The sequence below is a fragment of the Dipodomys merriami genome, unplaced genomic scaffold (assembly GCF_024711535.1).
Source record: "Dipodomys merriami isolate MVZ:Mamm:240054 unplaced genomic scaffold, mDipMer1.0.p SCAF_63, whole genome shotgun sequence".
In the NCBI taxonomy this organism is placed as follows: domain Eukaryota; kingdom Metazoa; phylum Chordata; class Mammalia; order Rodentia; family Heteromyidae; genus Dipodomys; species Dipodomys merriami.
The window spans coordinates 7,377,861-7,398,691 of NW_027206213.1; the positions used below are offsets into that span (position 1 = coordinate 7,377,861).

General features: G+C 38.6%; 1 protein-coding gene across 3 annotated transcripts in view; it reads left to right on the forward strand.

Moving 5' to 3' along the window:
- LOC138815268 (ubiquitin carboxyl-terminal hydrolase 34) overlaps positions 1–20,831 on the forward strand; it is a 204,784-nt gene that overhangs the window by 28,572 nt on the left and 155,381 nt on the right. For all 3 annotated transcript variants that reach the window (XM_070004564.1, XM_070004565.1, XM_070004566.1), the window contains 7 exons: positions 7,262–7,312; positions 7,477–7,626; positions 8,817–8,884; positions 10,181–10,373; positions 14,311–14,372; positions 18,920–19,001; positions 19,081–19,173. In XM_070004564.1, coding sequence (XP_069860665.1) covers positions 7,262–7,312; positions 7,477–7,626; positions 8,817–8,884; positions 10,181–10,373; positions 14,311–14,372; positions 18,920–19,001; positions 19,081–19,173 — 699 coding nt within the window. The remainder of the gene's footprint in view (positions 1–7,261; positions 7,313–7,476; positions 7,627–8,816; positions 8,885–10,180; positions 10,374–14,310; positions 14,373–18,919; positions 19,002–19,080; positions 19,174–20,831) is intronic.

Consider the following 20,831-nt stretch of genomic DNA (forward strand, 5'->3'; position numbering starts at 1 on the left):
CAATATAAAAAGAAAACAGTTTGGTTTTTAAAAATTATTATAAATGTGATATACAGAGGAGTTACAGTTACATAAGTCAGGTAAAGAGTATTTCATTTGGGGCTGGGAAGGTGGCTCAGTGGTAGAGCGCTTGTCTTGCATGCACGAGGCCCTGAGGCCCCTCAGCACCACATAAGCAAAAAGAAAAAAACCCGGAAGTGGCCCTGTGGCAGAGTGCTAACCTTGAGCTAAAGAGCTAAGGGACAGTGCCCAGGCCCAGAGGTCAGGCCCACGACCAGACCCCTCCCCCCCCAAAAAAAAAATTTTAGACAATGTCATTCTAGACAATGTCATTTGTGTGATTGATTGCTTTGTTGAGAGCAGTGGTTTCACAAGGTGTAGTTTTTTTTTCTTTTTTTTTTCTGCCAGTCCTTGGGGTTTAAACTCAAGGCCTGGGCACTATCTCTAAGCTGCTCAAGGCTAGTGCTCTACCTCTTGAACTGCAGCTTCACTTTGATCTTTTTTGGTGATTAATTGGAGGTGAGAGTTTCACAGATTTTCCTTCCTGAACCTGCTTTGAATCTCAGTCATCAGATCCTACCCTCTTGAGTAGCTAAGTTTATAGTTGTGAGCCACCAGCACCTGGTGACTTACTTTTTTCAGAGTACTTTCTCTTTGGTTGGTGGTGGAGCTTGAATTCAGGGCTTGAGCATTGTTCCTGAGCTCTTTTGCTCAAGGCTAACTCTCTGCCACCTGAGCTACTGCTCCACTTGTGGTTTTCTGGTGGTTAATTCGAGATAAAAGTCTTACAGACTTTCCTGCCCTGTATGGCATTGAGGTGCAGTCTTGAGACCTTAGCCTCCTGAGTAGCTAAGATTATATGGGTGATCCACTAGCACCTGGCTTGTCAGTGTACTTTTAAGAAGTATCACATAGGGAAATCTTGAATAGAAGGAAAACATTGAAAACTCATGGGTTGGTGTTTTAATAGCTGAGACTTTAAAACCTAGTCAGTGCCCTCATTTTAAGGAAGAGTGACTTTAATCTTTAAAGAGTTTAAAATTCTTGGGCAAGTATTCATAGCATGTTACTCTGAAGAGTTTTAAAATCTAAGTCTTAAAATTGCTGAACTGCTTCTTTCTCCTATTGGATTAATCCCTGTATTTTTCCAGTACTGAATTAGAAGGAAACTTGGACTCCCTTCTTCATTTTCCTTTCTTCCTCTCTCCTGTCATCCATGTCAAAGTTCACAATATGTGTATATGAGTCAGAGACAGAGACAGAGAGGCAGAGGCTTACTATGTTTGCTTTTCTCTAACTTGTGATATCATGAGATCCTCCTGGCTCAGCCTCCAAAGTTGCTGGGTCTGAAGGTATATACCATCATGCTCTGCTAAAAATTGTTGATATTTTAAAGGATTTTGTGATTAATTTGGGTCTTTGTTTTACAACTTTTGTTAATGTTGTTAGTAATAAGGCCTACTTTAAAAGATACAATGTGGGAAAACAGATACCAAATGAAATTTAGAAGTTAGATTGAAAAATTGACTGCTATGTTTTGAAGCAATTTGTTATCTGAGACAAGAATAAATACAACATCGCCATATTCAGAAAGGGAGTTTGTAAACTAGCATAGATATCATTTGTTGTTTTGTGTATGCTCATATAGAAGGGGATATACTATGGGCTGGGAAGGTGGCTCTGTGGTGGAGTGCTTGCCTCGTATGCATGAGGCCCTGGGTTCGATTCCTCAGCACCACATACACAGAAAAACCCAGAAGTGGGTGAAGTGGCTCAGGTGGTAGAGCACTAACGTTGAGCTGAAGAGCTCAGGGACAGTGCCTAGGCCCAGAGTTCAAGCTTCATAACCAACAAAAAAAAAGGGGAGGGGGATATACTAGTCTGCACAGCATATGCACATGAACTACATAAATATGGTTTGAAAAGTTGGCCTTGAAAATTATGCTCCAGCCTGTTGTATTGGTTTGCTGCTGGCCTTCGTGCCACTCCGTGTTTTTGATATGAATAGACTCTATTAAGGTGATGGCAGATGAATACAATGTGGAAAGCCTTTACCTGCTTTTTGTGCCAGGAGTGGGGCTTGAACTCAGGCTCTCGGTGCTGTCTCTTTTTTGCACAACGCTGGTTCTGTACCACTTAGGCCATTCCTCCAGTTCACCTGATGTTTGGATGAAGGCTTTGCCAGAATTACAATTGGCAGTAATACCTTTGGGTTCATTTTTTTTTTTTTTTGGGTCCAGTCGTGGGGCCTGAACTCTGGGCCTGGGCGCTGTCCCTCAGCTCTTCAGCTCAAGGCTAGTGCGCTACCACTTGAGCCACAGTGCCACTTCCGGCTTTTATCTTTTTGCTTATGTGGTGCTGAGGAATCGAACCCAGGGCCTCAGGCATGCAAGGCAAGTGCTCTACCACTGAGCCACCTTCCCAGCCCTACCTTTGGGTTCTTGAAAGAAGCTATGACTGGAAGCTTGTCTATCTCTAATAGTACCAGTGAGTTCAGTGCAGAAGTATATTGCATGCACATTGTGCATCAGTGTTTGGTATTATTAATGAAAGAAGATAAAAATTGTAAGGATTAGTTAATACAGAACATTGTAACTCTACACATATGTGGAAATGTATACAGAATCTCATGCTATTATAGGAAAGAATCAAGTCTATGTGAAGAATCCCAAGTGAGGTATTAGGAGAAGTAGTAGAACCATTCTAAAATGTCCCTTGGCCCAAATACAGATTGGGTAACCCAAAGGAAAGCCGACTTCCTCATTGTTGCCAAATGCTAAACCATATATTTAAACATGAAGATTTTTTTTCCAGATAAATACAAACTTTTCAGGGCCCCACTCCCAAAAAAGTAGTGATTGGTTATAAATAATATTGGTGAGAGGACTCTCATATTCTTTATTCTAAATAGATATTTGTAATTCTGTGACATGAGATATTGCCATAGATTTTAAGTTCTTCCTAGCTAGAAAGGAAAAGAGTACATGAACTGTAGAAACTGGGTTTCATGGCACATGCTATTCGTCAAGTTGCTGAGTTACAGGTTGAAGGACACCTTATCTTAAACAATGTAGAAAATATGTAGAAAGGAGAGAAACCATTATATTCTGTGTATATATAAACTGTTTACATCGTTCTAAACCATACTGACTTTTTTTATTGCTACCTCCTCATTAACCTCCCTCCCTTTCTTTCCTTTCTTGAGACAGATCTTTTTTGAGACTCTTGCTATGTTAGCCCAGGGTAGCTTCACATATATTCTCTTCCTCTCTCAGCTTCCTGAATGCTGAGATTACAGGAATGTGTCAGTACTTGCACCTAATTCATGCCTTTTTAAAAATTTTGGAAAACTCATCTCTGTAAGGCTAGTTGTGGCTGTGCAATATCTCTAATCCCAGCACTCAGGAGCCTGAAGTAGGAAGATGAGTCTTTTTTTTTTTATTATTGTGAAAATACTGTATAGAGGGGTTACAATTACATGGGCAAGATAATGAGTACATTTCTTATCAAGCATTGTAGCCTCCTCCTTCCCATCCCTTCCCATCCTCCCCTCGGCCCCCCCCCCCCCCCCCCCCCATCTCACACCAAAGTTGTAAAGTTCGTTTTCGACATAACGACTTGTACATCTCATTGATGCAATGGGTCCACCTGTATCCCTATTTAAACGATTTGTTTTTTCCCTTCCCCTCCACAAATTATACTGACATCAAATACAGTGAAAGCAGGGGTTATACCATGGGGGAGGGACATACAAAGCAACAAAGAAATAATCTTATAAATGTGTTAGAAACAATCGCATGAAAGAAAAAAAAATTTGAATATATATCTTAGGGTTCATTTCCCTAACATCAACTTATCTGACCTTTTCTGCTTGACTCAGACATATACTAGATATTGCAAATAAGGGAAATCATAGGACCTATGTTTCTTTGGGCCTGGCGTACTTCACTTAATTTTTTTCCAAGCCTTTCCATTTCCTAACAAATGGGGCAATGTCATTCTTTCTGATGGAGGCATAGAAAGGAAGATGAGTCTTTAACATAGTTTTTAATATAGCAAGACTTTAAAACAAAGACAAAAATTCCTTTTAAAGTCTGACAAATTAGTGGTTTTTAGTCTATTTCCATTTATGCTTCTATTACTGCTAATTTGAGACCACTGACTTAAAAGTATGTATTTCATATTTTATTTACATAATATAGAAAAAGACTAAAAATCCTATGTTCATGAATCTATTCTTTTTGTTTTGTTTTGTTTTTTTTTTTGGTCCGTCGTGGGGCTTGAATTCTGGGCCTGGGCACTGTCCCTCAGCTCTTTAGCTCAAGGCTAGCGCTCTACCACTTGAGCCACAGCGCCACTTCCAGTTTTCTGGTGATTTATTGGAGATGTTTCACGGACTTTCTTGCCCTGGCTGGCTTTGAACTACGATCCTCATATCTCAGCCTCCTGAGTAGCTAGGATTACAGGCATGAGCCACCAGTGCCCAGCTTCATGAATCTATTCTTGGTGAATTTTTTTTTTTGTAGAATTACTCAATATACTACTTTTTTTTGGTCCTGGGGCTTGAACTCTGGGCCTGGGCACTGTCCTGAGTTCTTCAGCTTAAGGCAATCACTCTACCACTTGAGCCACAGAGCCACTTGGGGTTTATGGTGGTTAATTGAAGATAAGAGTCTATGGACTTTCCTGTCCAGACTGGTTTTGAATTTTAATCCTCAGATCTCAGCCTCCTGAGTAACTAGGATTACAGATGTGAGACACTGGCATTATTCATTCTTTTAGCAAATATTTAGTGAGTCTGGATTGCTTGCCAGGCCACAGACACAAATATGAAGGAAACCCAGCCCCTGGCCTGAAAGAGATCATAGCCTGGTGCAAAGCAGACACATAAGTAATAATGTAGTGTTACCGTAGTTCGTAATGGACACAGGGCTGTGAGAACAAAAGGAAGGGAGGAATTCTGTCTCAGGGTTACTGAGGATTGGATCTGGAGGCATCATCAAGCAGGGGATAGTTGGTGGTTCATACCTGAGATCGTAGTGCTGAGGAGGCTATGGCAGGAAGATCCAGATTTGAGACCAGCTTAAGCAGAAAAGCCCACGACCCCATCTCAAGTATAATCAGCGACAAACAGGGCTGTAGGTATGGTTCGAAGCAGCAGTGGTAGAGCTACTTGATGACACTTAACAAGCTTGAGAACTTGATTTTAAACTCAAGTACTGCCATCTGGGCTATGTAGACCTGTCTCAATAAACCTAAAAAAGGAAGGGAAAAAAGAAGGGAAGGGAGGAAAGGAAAAAAGGAAAGACAATTGGATACTAAAGACAGAAATAAACTCACTTGACAGAAAAAGGCAAAAAGAAAACAGTCTAGCTCTGAGAGTCAGAGTAAAGATGGGTGAATATGGGCTGGGATGAAGGTGGGTGAGAGACTATTTGCCTAGCATTCAGGATGCTGGGGGTTAAAACAAACTGGACTTGCATTACAAAAGAAAAAGTATCAGTTGGATAGAAAAGCAGCAAATCCTAGTGTTGGTGTGCACATGTAATCCCAGCATTTAGGAGGTAAAGACACCAGGATTGTGAGTTCAAGGCCAGTTTATATTAAGTGTGTGTGTGTGTGTATGTGTGTTTGCATTTGTGTGTGCACGTGCATGCTCGTACTGGGGCTTGAACTCAGGTCTTAGGTATTGTCCTTGAACTTTTTTGGTGGTTAACAGGAGATAAAAGTTTTATAGCCACAGCACCACTTCCGGTTTTCTGGTGGTTAATTGGAGATAAGAGTCTCACAGATTTTCCTGCCCGAGCTGGCTTTGACCCATGATCCTCAGATCTCAGCCTCCTGAGTAGCTAGGATTACAGGTGTGAGCCACCAGTGCCCAGCTTAATTTATTATTAGTCGGTTTGAGTTGTGCAATTGTTACCACATCTGTTACCAAATTTTAAGAATATTTCCATTTTTAAATGGCTGCATAAAATTTAATCATGAATCAGATTGATGGATAGCAAATGTTTTAACTTTAAGGTGGATTATAAATCATTTCAGTGAACATCATTATCTAGCACTTAGGAAAAATACCCAAAAGAGACAGTATGCATTTAAATACTGATTAGATGTGATTTGCTTTTCCAAAATCATCATACCTGTTACACACTCATCATCAATGTGTGAATGTGGTTTTCGTTTAAATCTTGTGTATGGAAAGCATGTTGTGGGACTCTTAAGTATTCTTCTAGAGAATTCCAGTGTACAGTTTCAAAAATTACTTAACCATGCTATATTTTTGTAACGATTACCTGATTTACTTATTGCTTGGTTGATTGCTTGACTTGATTGCTGTGATGGGGATCAAAATCCAGAACAAGAAAATGCTAGGCAAGCGCTCTAACAAACACCAAGCTAATTTTTTTGTTGTTGTTGATGGTAGGGCTTGAACTCAGGGCCCTGGTGCTGTCCCTGAGTCTTTGTGCGCAAGGCTAGTGCTCGTATCACTTGCGCCAAAGCTCTGCTTCCTAAGCTAATCTTAATATTTCAGTTTTACCTGATTTTACAAAAGAGGATCAATTGTTTTTCATTTAAGAGAAAAAAATTAGTCAGGTATAGTAGTGCCTGGCATTAATCCTGTTTTTCTGGAACTGAAAGTAGCATCCTGAGTTCAAGGCCAGCCTTGACTAACATAATGAGATTCTCAAAAATTGAATGCTGGAAGCTGGGTGCCAGTGGCTCAGGCTTGTAGTACTAGTTACTTATGAGGCTGGGATCTGAGGATCATGGTTCATAATAGTCAGGCTGGGCAGGGAAGTCCATGAGACTCTTATCTCAGTTGAAAACCAGAAGTGTAACTAATTGTGTCTCGAAATGGTCGAGTACTAGCCTTGAGCATAGAGCTCAGGGGCAGTGCCCAGGACCAGACTTCAAGCCCATGACCTACAAACAATAAAATTGAGTGCTGGATACTAAAGAGTTCAATGAGAGAATGTCTGGCATGTGTAAAGCAATGTAAAACAAAAACCGTGACAAAAACAAAAATAATGTAGCTAATGCTATAGAAAAATTTCTTTGAAGACTGCCTAAAGTATACCTTAGAGCTGATGTACATTAGTTTTAACTAGCAATATCACTGTTGAGGAAAAGTAATTACAGATAAATGTGTTTATTTACATTTTTTTAAGATCAGTATTTTAGAACATTGTATTGTTTTTAGACTTATATTGTGATTTACTAGTTGTGGCCTAATTTTATTTACTTTTTTTGAAATTAGGATATATCAACTCAAGAAAGTAACATATTAGGGGCATTCTGTGATATGAATGTAAGTGTTTTTTTTTCATTCTAAGGTTTATGTAAAATTTTATGTTTTCTATTTCTATGATGTTTGAGTCTTTTAATGTCTGATAAGTTTTTTTTTTAGTGTTTGCTAGTAAGTGAAAGTTGTTCTTGGTAAGTTTTATGATAATGATATATTTTAATTTTTAGGATGTAGAAGTACCTTTGCATTTGCTTCGGTATGTCTGTTTGTTCTGTGGGAAAAATGGCCTTTCTCTCATGAAGGATTGCTTTGAATATGGAACCCCTGAAACTTTGCCATTTCTTATAGCACATGCATTTATTACAGTTGTGTCTAATGTAAGTATTGTTGGGAATTAATCTTGGGAGTGATGTCTAGCATTTTAATATGGACTTTGTATCTAGAAAACACAGAATTTTAAAGATCATGATTTGAAAAAATTGAATATACCATTTTTTTTTAAAGATTGCAAAAATGAGAATTTAAATAAAAGTTTTGAATTTTCTTTTTTCTTTTCTTTTGTCCTGGGGCTTGAACTCAGGGCCTGGGTGTTCCCTGAGCTGCTTTTGCTCAAGGCTAGCATTCTACCACTTGAACCACAGTGCCACTTCTGGTCTTTTCTGTGTATGTGGTGCTGAGAAATTGAACTCAGGGCCTCATGCATGTGAGGCAAGCACTCTACCACTGAGCGGCATTTCCAGCCCTGGTGAATTTTCTTTCTGTCTTTTTGTTGTTGTCGGTGGTGGTCATGGGACTTGAACGTGGGGCCTAGGCTCTATCTCTGAACTCTTTTGCTCAAGGATAGTGCTCCACCACTTTGAGCCTAAGTGCCACTTCTGGTTTTCTGATGGTTAATTGGATGGAGATAAGGGTTTTCTGGACTTTTCCTGCCTGGGATGGCTTTGAACTGTTATCATCAGATCTCCGCCTCCTGAGTACCTAGGATTATAAGGCGTGCACGGATCAGTGCCTGGCTAAATTTGTGAATTTGTAAAGTTGATATAGGGTAGCCATTACCTTTTTTTTTTTTTGCTGCTGCTGATTCTGGGTCTTGAACTCAGGGCTTAGGTGCTTTCCCTGAGCCCTTTTGCTCAAGGTTAACCCTCTACTACTTGAGCCACAGCTATATTTCTAGCATCCCTACCCCTCATTCTGGGACTTGAATTCTGAGCTTGGGCAGCACTGTCCCTGAGCTTCTTTTGCTCAAGGCTAGTGCTCTACCACTTGAGTCACAACCCCACTTCCAGCTTTCTCAGAGTAATTTATTGGAAATAAGAGTCTCATAGACTTTTTTTTCCTGGGCTGTCTTTGAACTACAATCCTCAGATCTCAGCCTCCTTAGTAGCTGGGATTACAGGTGTGAGCCACTGGTTCCTGGCCTCTTCCAGTTGTTGGATAATTGGAGATGACTTTGAAACTTGATAATAAAATGTATATAGCTTTAGAAGAAGCAGTTTACTGAATGATTTAGTGAACAAGGTGTTTTCCATAGTTATTACACATTAATGCCATCTTTGTTTCTTTATAGATTAGAATATGGCTACATATCCCTGCTGTAATGCAGCACATCATACCTTTTAGAACTTATGTTATCAGGTAAGATTATAATGTTTATTCTAATTATTTAATATGACTAAATTTAAAACACAGATTATATTAGTTAACAGATTATATTAGTTAACAGCATTTCTTATGCATATATGAGTTTAAGTTTAATATTTAAGTTTGTGTCTGTGTATCTGTGTGCCAGTACTAGGGTTTGAACTAAGTGCCTGGGCACTGTCCCTTAATCTTAGGCTGGCATTCCTTACCTTGAACCATACCTCCACTTCCAGTTTTTGTTAGTTGATTGGAGTTTTCTGTCCTGGCTAGCTTTAAATAGCAATTCTTAGATCTCTGCCTCTTGAGTAGTGAGTATTACAGGCATGAGCCACCTGGCCTGCACTGATTTTTTTGTTTTGTTTTTTGGTCGGTCCTGGGACTTGAATTCTGGGCTCAAGGCTAGGGCTCTACCACTTGAGCCACAGTGCCACTTCTGGTTTTTTTGGTGGTTAATTGGAGATAAGATCTGATCTTCTCACTTGGGCTGGTTTTAAACTGCAGTCCTCAGGTCTCAGCCTCCTGAGAAGCTACAAGTACAGGTGTGAGCCACCATTGCCCAGTGCATTGATAATTCTTGATGGAAAGAGTAATAAAATATTTGATAGGCTTCTGGTTATAATAGTGAATGAATAGGTGACCATTTTGCAGCATATTATAGACCCTAACAAAGAACACTAATGTCAAAAAGTTGAATAACAAAGCAATTAAATAAAGCCAGAGAAATGACTTGTGAGTCAAGACCTGAGAGAAACACATAAACTTAACCCCAGATTTTTGTAGGTTTAGAGTTCAAAAAAATGTATAATGTATACATTGCTAATTTTTGGTTATGTTAAGGGGAGGAAATGTGCTGTGATAATGAAGTTTGCTAAAATTAACACGAACTATATATATGACAGACTGTAATACAGCTCTACTGGAGGTTTCTTTATACTTGCTCATTCAAGTTAGACTCTTAGGGAAAAAAAGAAAAGACTGCCATAGGTCACAGTCCTTTAAATATTACTTAGAAATAGTTTAAAGGGGGGGGGGGAGCAGAGAGGGGTGGAGGTGTGACTCAGTTGGTAGAATGTCAGCCAGTGAGTGAAAGTGTCAAGTATTAAGTTTGAGTCTGGTCTCAGACCTAAAAACAAAAGGAAAGGAATAGTGTAAATTGGGACTATGTTTAAGTATGCTAGTTCTATTGTATAACATTATGGAGGTATGAAGTAAAGGAATGTTGGTAAACTAGTAGGTGGTGTTTAAATGTTTTGTGAATTTTTGTGTATTTTCTATTTTTTAATTATTTAGGTATTTATGTAAGCTCTCTGATCAAGAGTTAAGACAGAGTGCAGCACGTAACATGGCTGATTTAATGTGGAGCACAGTGAAAGAACCGTTGGATACAACATTATGCTTTGATAAAGAAAGCCTGGATCTTGCATTTAAGTACTTCATGTCACCTACTTTGACTATGAGGTTGGCTGGATTGAGTCAGATAACAGTAAGTTATATTTATTTCTTTGTCCTCCCTCCTCTGTCCTCCCTTCTCCTCCCTCTTCCCTCCTTCCTCCCTTTCTCCCTTCCCCCCCTCTTCCTCCCTTCTTCCCTTCTCTCTCTCCCTCTCTTCCTCCCTTCCCCTTCTCCATCTCTTCATCCCTCCCCTGGGCCTAGGTACTATCCCTGGGCTCTGTTTTGCTCAAAGCTAGGTCTCTGTTTTGCTTAATGCTGTTGTTCTGTTTGAACCACAGTTCCGCTTCCTGCTTAATTGGAGATAAAGTGTAGCTAGGATTACAGTTTGAGCCACTAGTGCCTGGCTCTTTTTTTCTTTTTTCTTGGCTTATATCAGTTATACAGAGAGGGATTTTATTGTTACATCTCCACACATGTTTATACTATTCCAGTCAATTTCACCCCTTCTATCACACTCCTATACCTGGTGTTCATTTTTTATTATTAATAATTTATTGTTATTTTAGAGTTGATGTACTGAAGTATTAAAATTAACTTGAGTCAGGTAATGAGTACATTTCCTTTCATGCATTGTCTTTTGCTCCCTCATTTTCTCCCAGTCCCTCCCCCATGTCCACCTATGAATTGTATAGTCCTTTCATCTATGTCCAGTGAGCTCCACTGCTACACTTTTCCACCCCTTTTCCCTTGAGTTCTGTACCCTCCCCCCATTCCTTCTGAAGATGTACACTTAAGTATATAAGATAAATAATACCATATATAAGGTAAAGAAGCACCAAAACTTAAAAAAAACTCTTGTTTCCATATCTTTGTTTCAGTATGTATATTATTTTATATTCATATTCATTTAGGCATTGAATCTTTGTGTAAGAGTATCCTCTTTTGGTTTCACTGTGTGAGTGAATACTGGATAACTTACCATATCCCAGTGAGGTCTTAATTTCTACATATGAGAGAGACAATGCGCCATTTCTCTCTCTTGAGGTTGGCCTACCTCACTTAAACATGATTTGTTCAGTTACATCCATTTCCCTGCAAATGACATTATTTTATTCTTTATAATGTCTGTGTAAAATTCCGTTGTATATAGGTACCACATTTTTTGGATCCATTCATCTGTAGTGGGTATCATATCTTTGGCTATTGTGAATAGTGTGGCAGCGAACATGGATGTACAAGTGTCTTTATCATATCATGGTTTATTATGTTCAGGGTAGATGTACAGTTGTGATATTGCTGGTTGGTAGAGAAGGTCTATGTTTCTTTTCTGTCTTTTTTTTTGTTTGGTCATGGGACTTGAACTCTGGGCCTGGGCGCTATCCCTCAGCTCTTCAGCTCAAGGGTAGGGCTCTACCACTGGAGCCACAGTGCCACTTCGGGTTTTCTGGTCTCATGGACTTTGCTGCCTGACTTTCCTGGCTTTGAACAGCAATCTTGAAATCTCAGCCTCCTGAGTGGCTAGGATTATAAGCTTGAGCCACTGGCGCCTGGCTGTGCTATGTTTATTTTCTTTAGGAACCTCCAGCCTGCTGTCCAAAGTGGTGGTACTAGTTTACATTCCTACCAATAATGCAGTAGGGTTCCTTTTTTCTCCACATCCCAGCCAACATTAGTTGTTCAAACTCACAGTGTTGGCCAGTCTTACTGGGATGAGATGAAATCTCAAAGTTGTTTTGATTTTCATTTCCTTTATGGACAGGGATGATGAGCATTTCTTCACGTGTTTCTTTGCAATTCTTACCTCTTCTTCTGAGAAGTCTTTCCTTAGCTACTTTGCCCATTTAGTGATTGATTTATTAGGTTTAGGGTTATTTTCTTGAGTTCCTTGTGTTTATTTATTTATTTTTTTTTTGTCGGTCGTGGGGCTTGAACTCTGGGCCTGGGCGCTGTCCCTCAGCTCTTCAGCTCAAGGCGAGCGCTCTACCACTTGAGCTACAGCACCACTTCCAGTTTTCTGGTGGTTTATTGGAGATAGGAGTCTCACGGTCTCTCCTGCCCGGGCTGGCTTTGAACCGCGATCCTCAGATCTCAGCCTCCTGAGTAGCTAGGATTACAGGCGTGAGCCACCAGCGCCCGGCCCTTGTGTTTATTTGATATTAGGCCTTTATCTGATACTTTGCTGGTAGGAATTTTTCCCTAGTTGGTTGGCTGTCTTTCTAGTTTAGTAACTGTCCTTAGATGTGTGGAAACTTTTGGATGTAATCCCATTTATCAAGTCTCTCTCCTGTCTGTTGTGTCCCTGGGACTCTGTTCAACTACTTACACCTGTAAGTTAATAATGTTTCTCCTCTTCTCTCTTGCAGTGGTTTCAAAGTTTTGGATCTGACTTTGAAGTCTTTGATCCACTTTAAATTGATAATAGTGCATGATTGCAAACAGGGGTCCATTTTTAGTTTTCTGCATATGGGTTGCCCAGTTTTCCCAACACCAATTATTGAAGATTTTTTTTTTCATTGTATGTCTTTAGCTCCCTTATCAAATATATCAGATAACTGTAAGTGTATGATTTTATTTCTGGGTCTTCTAATCTGTTCCATTGATCTTTGGGTCTATTTTGTACCAATACCAAGTTGTTTTGTTAGGATTATAGGCATGAGTCATCAGTGCTGGGCCTTTTCTTTTTTATTTATAATAATTTAACCTGGTATATTAAAAAAATTAATCATTTTAATATGTGGCTAATATAAAATTATACTAATAATTTTAAAATTTAAAACTTAGTAACAAATGTAAGGGTATTTTAGATACCCTTACATTTGTTACTAAGTTTTAAATTTTAAATACCCTTACATTTGTTACTAAGTTTTAAATAGTTACCTGTATGTTAAGCTTCTTAATTCAGAGCAGTCCTATTTTCCAGGTATGAGTAGCTTCATATAGTCCCAAGATAATTTTTTTTAATATAATCACCCAAATTTTAAGTGTTTGAAATACAGTTTCATCACTTACAGGTGTGCGTGTGTGCGCGCGCGCGCGCACACACACACACACACATATATCTATTAACCTGTTTATGTACATATATATTTCAATTATGGTAGAAATACATATATATGTATGTATATACCCACAAAAACATATGCATATATATTTATATACCCACAAGAACATAGGCATATATTGTATTTTATAAACACATGCATATAGATGTATACTATTTTATATATATATCCATACAATATAAAGATTTCATTTTCCATGTTTTAGTGCTCAAGCAATCCCCTCCAAAAAATAATTTAAAAGAACTTAGTTGTGTCCTAAACTATGATACTTTGAAATTATTAGGAAATAGTATGTCTTCTCTGTATTCATAGCAAATATTTGTGAAACCTGAATTAGAAGAAAATCCTTACTATTACTCAAATTGTTGATTTTTTTTATTATTATTGTTAGTAGGGCTTGAACTCAGGTCCTGTGTTCTTACTCAGCAGTTCACAGCTGGCACTCTACCACTTTAGCCATGCCTCCACTTGTGGCTTTTTGCTTGTTCAATGGAGATGAGAGTCTCTTGGTTTTGTATGACCTGGCTGGCTCTGAACCTAAATCCTCAGATCTCAGTTCCTGAGTAGCTAAGATTGTAAGTGTGAGCTATTGGCAGATAAATGTTAGATTTACTGGCCAGATAAATGTTAGATTTTATCTAGGGAGCTTTTCCTGAAACTTGGTCTTTTATGACACAATTCTACCTACATTGGATTTTTTGTCTCTCCCCCTTATTTAGGTTTTTTTTTTGTAGTGTTTAGTGTAATAAGGCATAATTATTACTTGTGGAATAAATTTTAGTTTTTTTATTGTGATCATTGCACTTGGTGAGAACTGTTTAATTTTATGCGTTTTATGTTACAATTTTAATCTGGTCTGTTTTGACCTATAGAAGTAAGCAGGTTAGTATTTCTTGTCATATGCAAACATATACAGAAAAATTAATGAGAAAAGTGTTGATAGTTTTTTTTTCCTTCTATTCTTAGAATCAACTTCACACCTTCAATGATGTGTGCAATAATGAATCATTGGTATCAGACACAGAAACGTAAGTAGGAGCATTAATTTATACATGCATATGACATTTTAATATGTTTAATATATAATTGACAATTAGATTTCAGAATATTTTTAGAAATCCTTTTCTCTTATTGCTTTAATTATACAACATAATATATTGAGAGATTTGTGTAATTAAAAAAAAAAATTAATGCTGATCCTGGGGCTTGAACTCAAGGCTTAGGTGTTGTGGAGCCTCAACTCCACTTTCAGCCTTTTGGTAGTTAATTAGAGATAAGAGTCTCACAGACTTTTCTGGCTGGCTGGCTTTGAACCCACTATCTTCAGATCAGCCTTCTGAATAGCTAGGATTCCAGACAATGAGCCACTAGTTCCCAGCTTGATTTCTATGTTTTTATAAACATACCACCGTAAAGTGTTATTTGCTAAAGGATACTGTTACACAAGATAATTTAGTAGTAAATACTGTAGTGATTGGTTTCAGAAAGCACACCATCTTACTACAAGTTTGTACAAGAAAGTGTTATAATTTGGTTGGTTTATATACAACAGAAATTAATTTTCCATGTTCTGGAATATACAAGGTCACAATCAGATTGATACCTTAGTTCTGCTGGAGTATATTTTGGGTTGCAAATTGGTGTTTCACATGCTTAAAAGAGAGGGTTAGTATTCTCTGGGCTGGTGCTCTCCTCCTACCCCCCCTCCCCTTTTCAAGGCTGGAAAGGTGGCTCAGTGGTAGAGCACTTGCCTTGCATGCATGAGGCCCTGGGTTCGATTCTTTTGCCTTGCATGCATGAGGTCCTGGATTCGATTCCTCAACACCACATAAGTAAAAATAAAAAAAAAGCCGAAAGTGGCGCTGTGGCTCTAGTGGTAGAGCGCTAGCCTTGAGCTGAAGAGCTGAGGGACAGCGTCCAGGCCCAGAGTTGAGGCCCCACGACTAGACCGCCCCCCCCCCCAAAAAAAAAAAAAAAGTTCTCTCTCTGTGTCAATACTGAACTCAGGGCCTTGTATTATCAATTGACTTTTTTTGCTCTAGGGTGGAATGCTACCATTTAGGTTATAGTTCCACTTACAGCTGTGTGTGTGTGTGTGTGTGTGTGTATGTTTTGAGTGTGTATGTTTTGAGTGTGCATGTGTGCAGGGTACAAGCCAGCTGGTCCTGTGACCTAACCTCAGGCCCTGGGTGTTGTCCCTGGGGGTTTTTGGTCAAGGCTAGTGCTCTATCACTTGAGCCACCATTCCGTGTGTGTGTGTGTGTGTGTGTGTGTGTGTGTGTGTGTGTGTGTGTGTGTGTGTGTGTGTGTGTGTGTGTGTGTGTGTGTGTGTGTGTGTGTGTGTGTGTGTGTGTGTGTGTGTGTGTGTGTGTGTGTGTGTGTGTGTGTGTGTGTGTGTGTGTGTGTGTGTTGGTTTTTGTTGGTCTTGGGGCTTTCTCCTCTGTCTTGGGTGCTGCCCCTTAGCTTTTCAGCTCAAGACTAGCACTTTACCAATTGAGCCGTGGTGCCATTTCCGGTTTTCTGGTGGTTAATTGGAGATAAGAATCTCACTGACTTTCCTGCCTGGGCAGGCTTTGAACTGTGATCCTCAATCTCAGCCTCCTGAGTAGCTAGGATTATAGGAGTGAACCATGAGGACCCAGCTTAAACTTTTTTAGTATTAACTATGACTACATTTACAGACTTATCACATTTAATGCTTAATTGAAGTCTTTTTTTTAAAGATCTGGAGTTTTAATAAACATGGAAAGAATGCTAGTCGTATGAATCACTCTATGTCCCAGAGGAGTATAGGTATCCTTAAAAAAAATCTGTTTCAATGTCATTGCACCCTCCTGCACAAACTTGAAATGTAACCTCTGACCTCACAGAGCTGTGCAGATCTCAGACTTTCAGATCTCAGCCTCCTGAGTAGTTAAGATTACATGCATGCCCCATGGTGCCCAGCTGAGGGTTCTCCAGTCATGATCTAATTAAGAATGAAGTCCTCTATGTTGAGCAATGAAAAAAAGCTTGGAATTTTCATCACAGTAGTACCACACATTACAGGATGAAATCTTTGTGGTTTCAAAACAGTTGACAAAGGACTAGGAATAAGTTCCTGTTTTTAACTGGGTTATATGTTGTGTTTTATGTTCTAGCCATGTGGCTTCTACCATAGAACCTTGTATGTATTAAGATTATTCTGGGGTTGGAGGCATGGTTTGTTGGTAGAGTACCGCCAGTGAGTGAAAGCATCAGGTACCAAGTTCGGGTCTTGGTTATGGACCTTAAAAAAAAAAAGATTATTCTTTTGTTTCTAAGGGTTATTCTATGGTTGTCTATTAGTTTTCATTGATCTGTAATGTTCTCTCCCATGTTCTTTCTATTCTTTGTCTAATGGTTCTGTATATTGAAAGTAAGACATCAAGGTTTCTAAATACAGTTTATTACCATTATTCCTTGGTTTGGTATTTAAGAATTCGTCTATGTACTCTAATTCATACATAACTGCACAGCCAATACTCGTGGCAATTTCATAGCCCTACTCATGCACAGAACAGTGAAAATTTCACTTCTCCCAACATTTACATTGTAAGCTGAAGTTGAACAAGATCACATTTTCATTTTATTTCAGAGCTCATACAAAGGATAAAGAGTGGTTTGAATTCCAAATCTACTATTTGTTAGGACAGGTGGCCAAGCAAGTTAACCTAATTCTCCTATTTTATAAAATGCAGTCAATATATGACTTATTTGTAGTGTTTAAGAGTATAGTTATTATATTTTCCCAGGATTGAGTTCATTATTATTCAGTGACTCCATAGAGTATAACTTCTGCAAGTAAAAATTGACTATTGCAATTGATCTGTCTATTTCTCATTTGATTTTGTTAGTTTTTGCATTATATATTTTGGGACTCTTCTTTTTTTGTTTGTTGTTATTGGTTGTGGGTCTTGAACTCTGAGCCTGGACGCTAACCTTCAGCTCTTAAGCTCAAGGTGAGTGCTCTGCCACTTGAGCCACAGCGCCACTTCTGGTTTTCTGGTGGTTAATTAAAGATAAGAGTCTCACTGACTTTTCTGCCCAGGCTGGCTTTGAACCATGATCCTCAGATCTCAGCCTCCTAGTAGGTAGGATTATAGGTGTGAGGCACTGACCAGCCAGCTTTGGGACTTTTGTCAATATGTTTATAACAATTTGATCTTTTTCTTTTTTGTATTGGGGCTTTCATCTGAGAGCCTTGTTCTTGACTACACTGACAGTCTACTGCTGCCACACAAGCCCTGGGATTTTTTTTGTTGTTGTTGTTTAATTTTGCTTCATCTGCTGCTATTGCATCATTATGTGCTGGTCCTAGGGTTAGAACTCCGGGCTTGGGAATTGTCCCTGAGCTTTTCTTTTTGCTCAAGGCTAGTTCCTTACCACTTGAGCCACAGCTATACATTCAGCTTTTTGCTGGTTAATTGCTTTACATGTTATAATATGCATTTCAAGTTAGTGCTGATTTCATGCTAATTAGATAGAAAAGTCTTTTGCTCTAATACAGCTGTTACTTGTTTCTGATTTTTAAAAAGTCAGCTACTGTCCTTGATTTCTTAGTTTTTCTTTTACTGCTTTTGAACATATGCATATGATGTGATCTCTGTGGTCTAGTTAGAATTTGTTGTGTTTTGTTGATGTGTAGATGAATGTTTTTCTCACATGTGTCAGGTGTTAGCCATTACTTCAAATAATTTTTCTGGCTCATACTTCTCCCCTTTCTGGGACTCTCCTATGTTATGTTTCCAGAGTCCTGACAGTTGGGTATTGGCCAGCTGCCAATGGCTCATGCCTGAAATCCTAGCTACTCAGGAGGCTGAGATCTGAGGATCACAGTTCAAAGTCAGCTGGGCAGGAAAGTCTGTGAAACTCTTATCTCCAATTAACCACCAGAAAACCAGAGGTGGTCATGTGGCTCAATTGGTAGAGTGCTTGCCTTGAGCTGAAGAGCTAAGGGACAGCTCCCAGGCCCAGAGTTCAAAGCCCACAACTGACAAAAGCAAAAAAAAAAAAAAAAGCATTAGTAGTTTGTTTTAATATTTCTCTCTACCTACTCTCCTATACTATTTGCTTTGGGTATAATCTTCCCTGGAATCACCCTTTTAGCTACCTACTTTCTCTTTTGCATTATAGCCTGTAGAAAGTCCTGAATGCTTCTGTGCCACTGTGGAATTTTTTCTATGTTTTTATTTTTATTCTGTATTTTAGGTGCTGGTCCTGAGGCTTGAACTCAGGGCCTGGGCAGTGTCTCTAAGCTTCTTTTGTGATTATGGAAATTTTAAAGGGGGAGGCAAAGTTTAGAATTGCTAGTCTCACCTGGGTACTTGATGCTAGGCGTTATCTTTACAGTTACTTGTTACTGACTTAAAAATTTAGGGAATGTTTGTAGGTCATTTTAGTTAACGCTTTATAGTCTGAAAAATTGTATATAATCACTTTTATTATTTGTATGAAAACAAATGTAGGTGTTCAGCTCAGCTGGATCTGCCTTTTACACAGGGGAAGCTAATTTTTTTCCTTTTAATATGTTATTTTTTTTTTCATTTGACTCTAGGTCCATTGCAAAAGAACTTGCAGACTGGCTTATTAGCAACAATGTAGTGGAGCATATATTTGGACCAAATTTACATATTGAGGTTTGTTGATGATTTTCTATTCTTTATGTATTTTGTAGAAAGGAATACTTTTGAAAATTATATTGTTTTCCTTTTCCAGATTATCAAACAGTGCCAAGTGATTTTGAATTTCTTGGCAGCAGAAGGGCGGTTGAGCACTCAGCATATTGACTGTATTTGGGCTGCAGCACAGGTAATATTAACAGTTTCTTTTTACTGTTACCTTTTCAAAGGGCTTCACTTCTCTATGAGGTAAATTAAGATATGAAAAATCGGGGAATGTAATAGGAAGTCTGAATGGACCATGTCTTACTATATTACTGAAGGAACAGAGGGAAATCAGTCCTAATATTCTCAGGAAACAAATCATCATCATCATCATCATTATTGTTATTATTATTATTATTCAGTAGTTGTACAGAGAAGTTACAGTTCCATAAGTTAGGCTATTAGTACAGACCCTCTTGACAAATGTCACCTCTTCCTTCATTCTCCCCATTTTTCTCTTCCCTTCCTTACCCTCAAGTGATTCAGTTTTTACATAATGTACATTGGCTATAATGACTGCATTTGCTCACTCTTCCTCCATTCATGTGCCTCCTCCAGTTTTCCCTCCTTTTCAAAACATGTTTCTATTTCCTGGCATTCATTTGGATAAATAGTACTTTATTATTAAGATGAATTAGACCTTTGGATTCCAGCTTTCAGGTCTGACATTGAGGTCTTTAAGTTGATATTGGTGCAAAGTGACAAACAGGGATCCAGTTTTAGTTTTCTGTAAGGATGTTCAGTTTTCTTAACAGCAGTTATTGAAGAGGCTATTTTTTTCCAAGATATATTTTTGGCTCTCTTGTCATATACTAGATAACTGTAAATATATAGGTTTATTTCTTTGTTTTCCAGTCTATTCCATTGGCCTTTGGGCCTATTTTTATGTTAGTACTAAGCTTTTTTTCTTAGAGCTCTGTAGTAAAGTTTGAGGCCTGTAATTGTGATACTTTAAGCATTACTTTTTTGGTCTAAAATTGTCTTGTTCCATATGAATTTTTAAAAATTTAAATCTTAGTGATTAACATCTTTGGGGTTTTGCTAGGGATTCCATTGAATTTGCAGATTACTTTTGGCAGTTGTTAGCATTTTCATATTAGTTCTACTTATCATTGAACACAGGAGGTTCCATTTCCTTCTGTCATGTTTGATTTCTTCAGATTTTTATAGTTTTTGCTATAGAAATCTTTCACTGCCTTGGTTAGGCTTACTCCTTTTTTTTTTGAGGCTATTACAAATGGAATCATTTTCCTGAGTTTACTCTCTGCACACTGGTATACAGAAATGCTGCTGATTCATATGGGTTGATTTTTGTATCCTGTTACTTTACCAACTTTTTTTTTCTTTTTTCTTTTCTTTTTTATTTTGCCAGTCCTGGAGCTTGAACATAGGGTCTGAGCACTGTCCCTGAGCTGTTGTTTTGTTCTAGCACTCTGCCACTTGAGCCATAGCAGCATTTCTGGCTTTTTCTGTTTATGTGGTGCTGAGGAATCGAACCCAGGACTTTGTGCATGCTAGGCAAGCACTCTACTGCTAAGCCACATTCCCAGCTCCCTGAGCTTTCTTTCTTACAATGCTAGCATTGTCTCAAGGCTAGTGTCCTACCCACTTGAGCCACAGCTCTACTTCTAGCTTTTTTTAGTAGTTAATTGGAGATAAGAGTCTTTCCAACTTTTCTACCTATGCTGGCTTTGGAACTTGATCCTTAGATCTCAGCCTCCTGAGTTACTAGTATGTGAGCCACTGGCACTGGCTTCTCTTAGCCTTCAAAGAATTTTATTTTTTCTCTCAGTGCTGGGATCA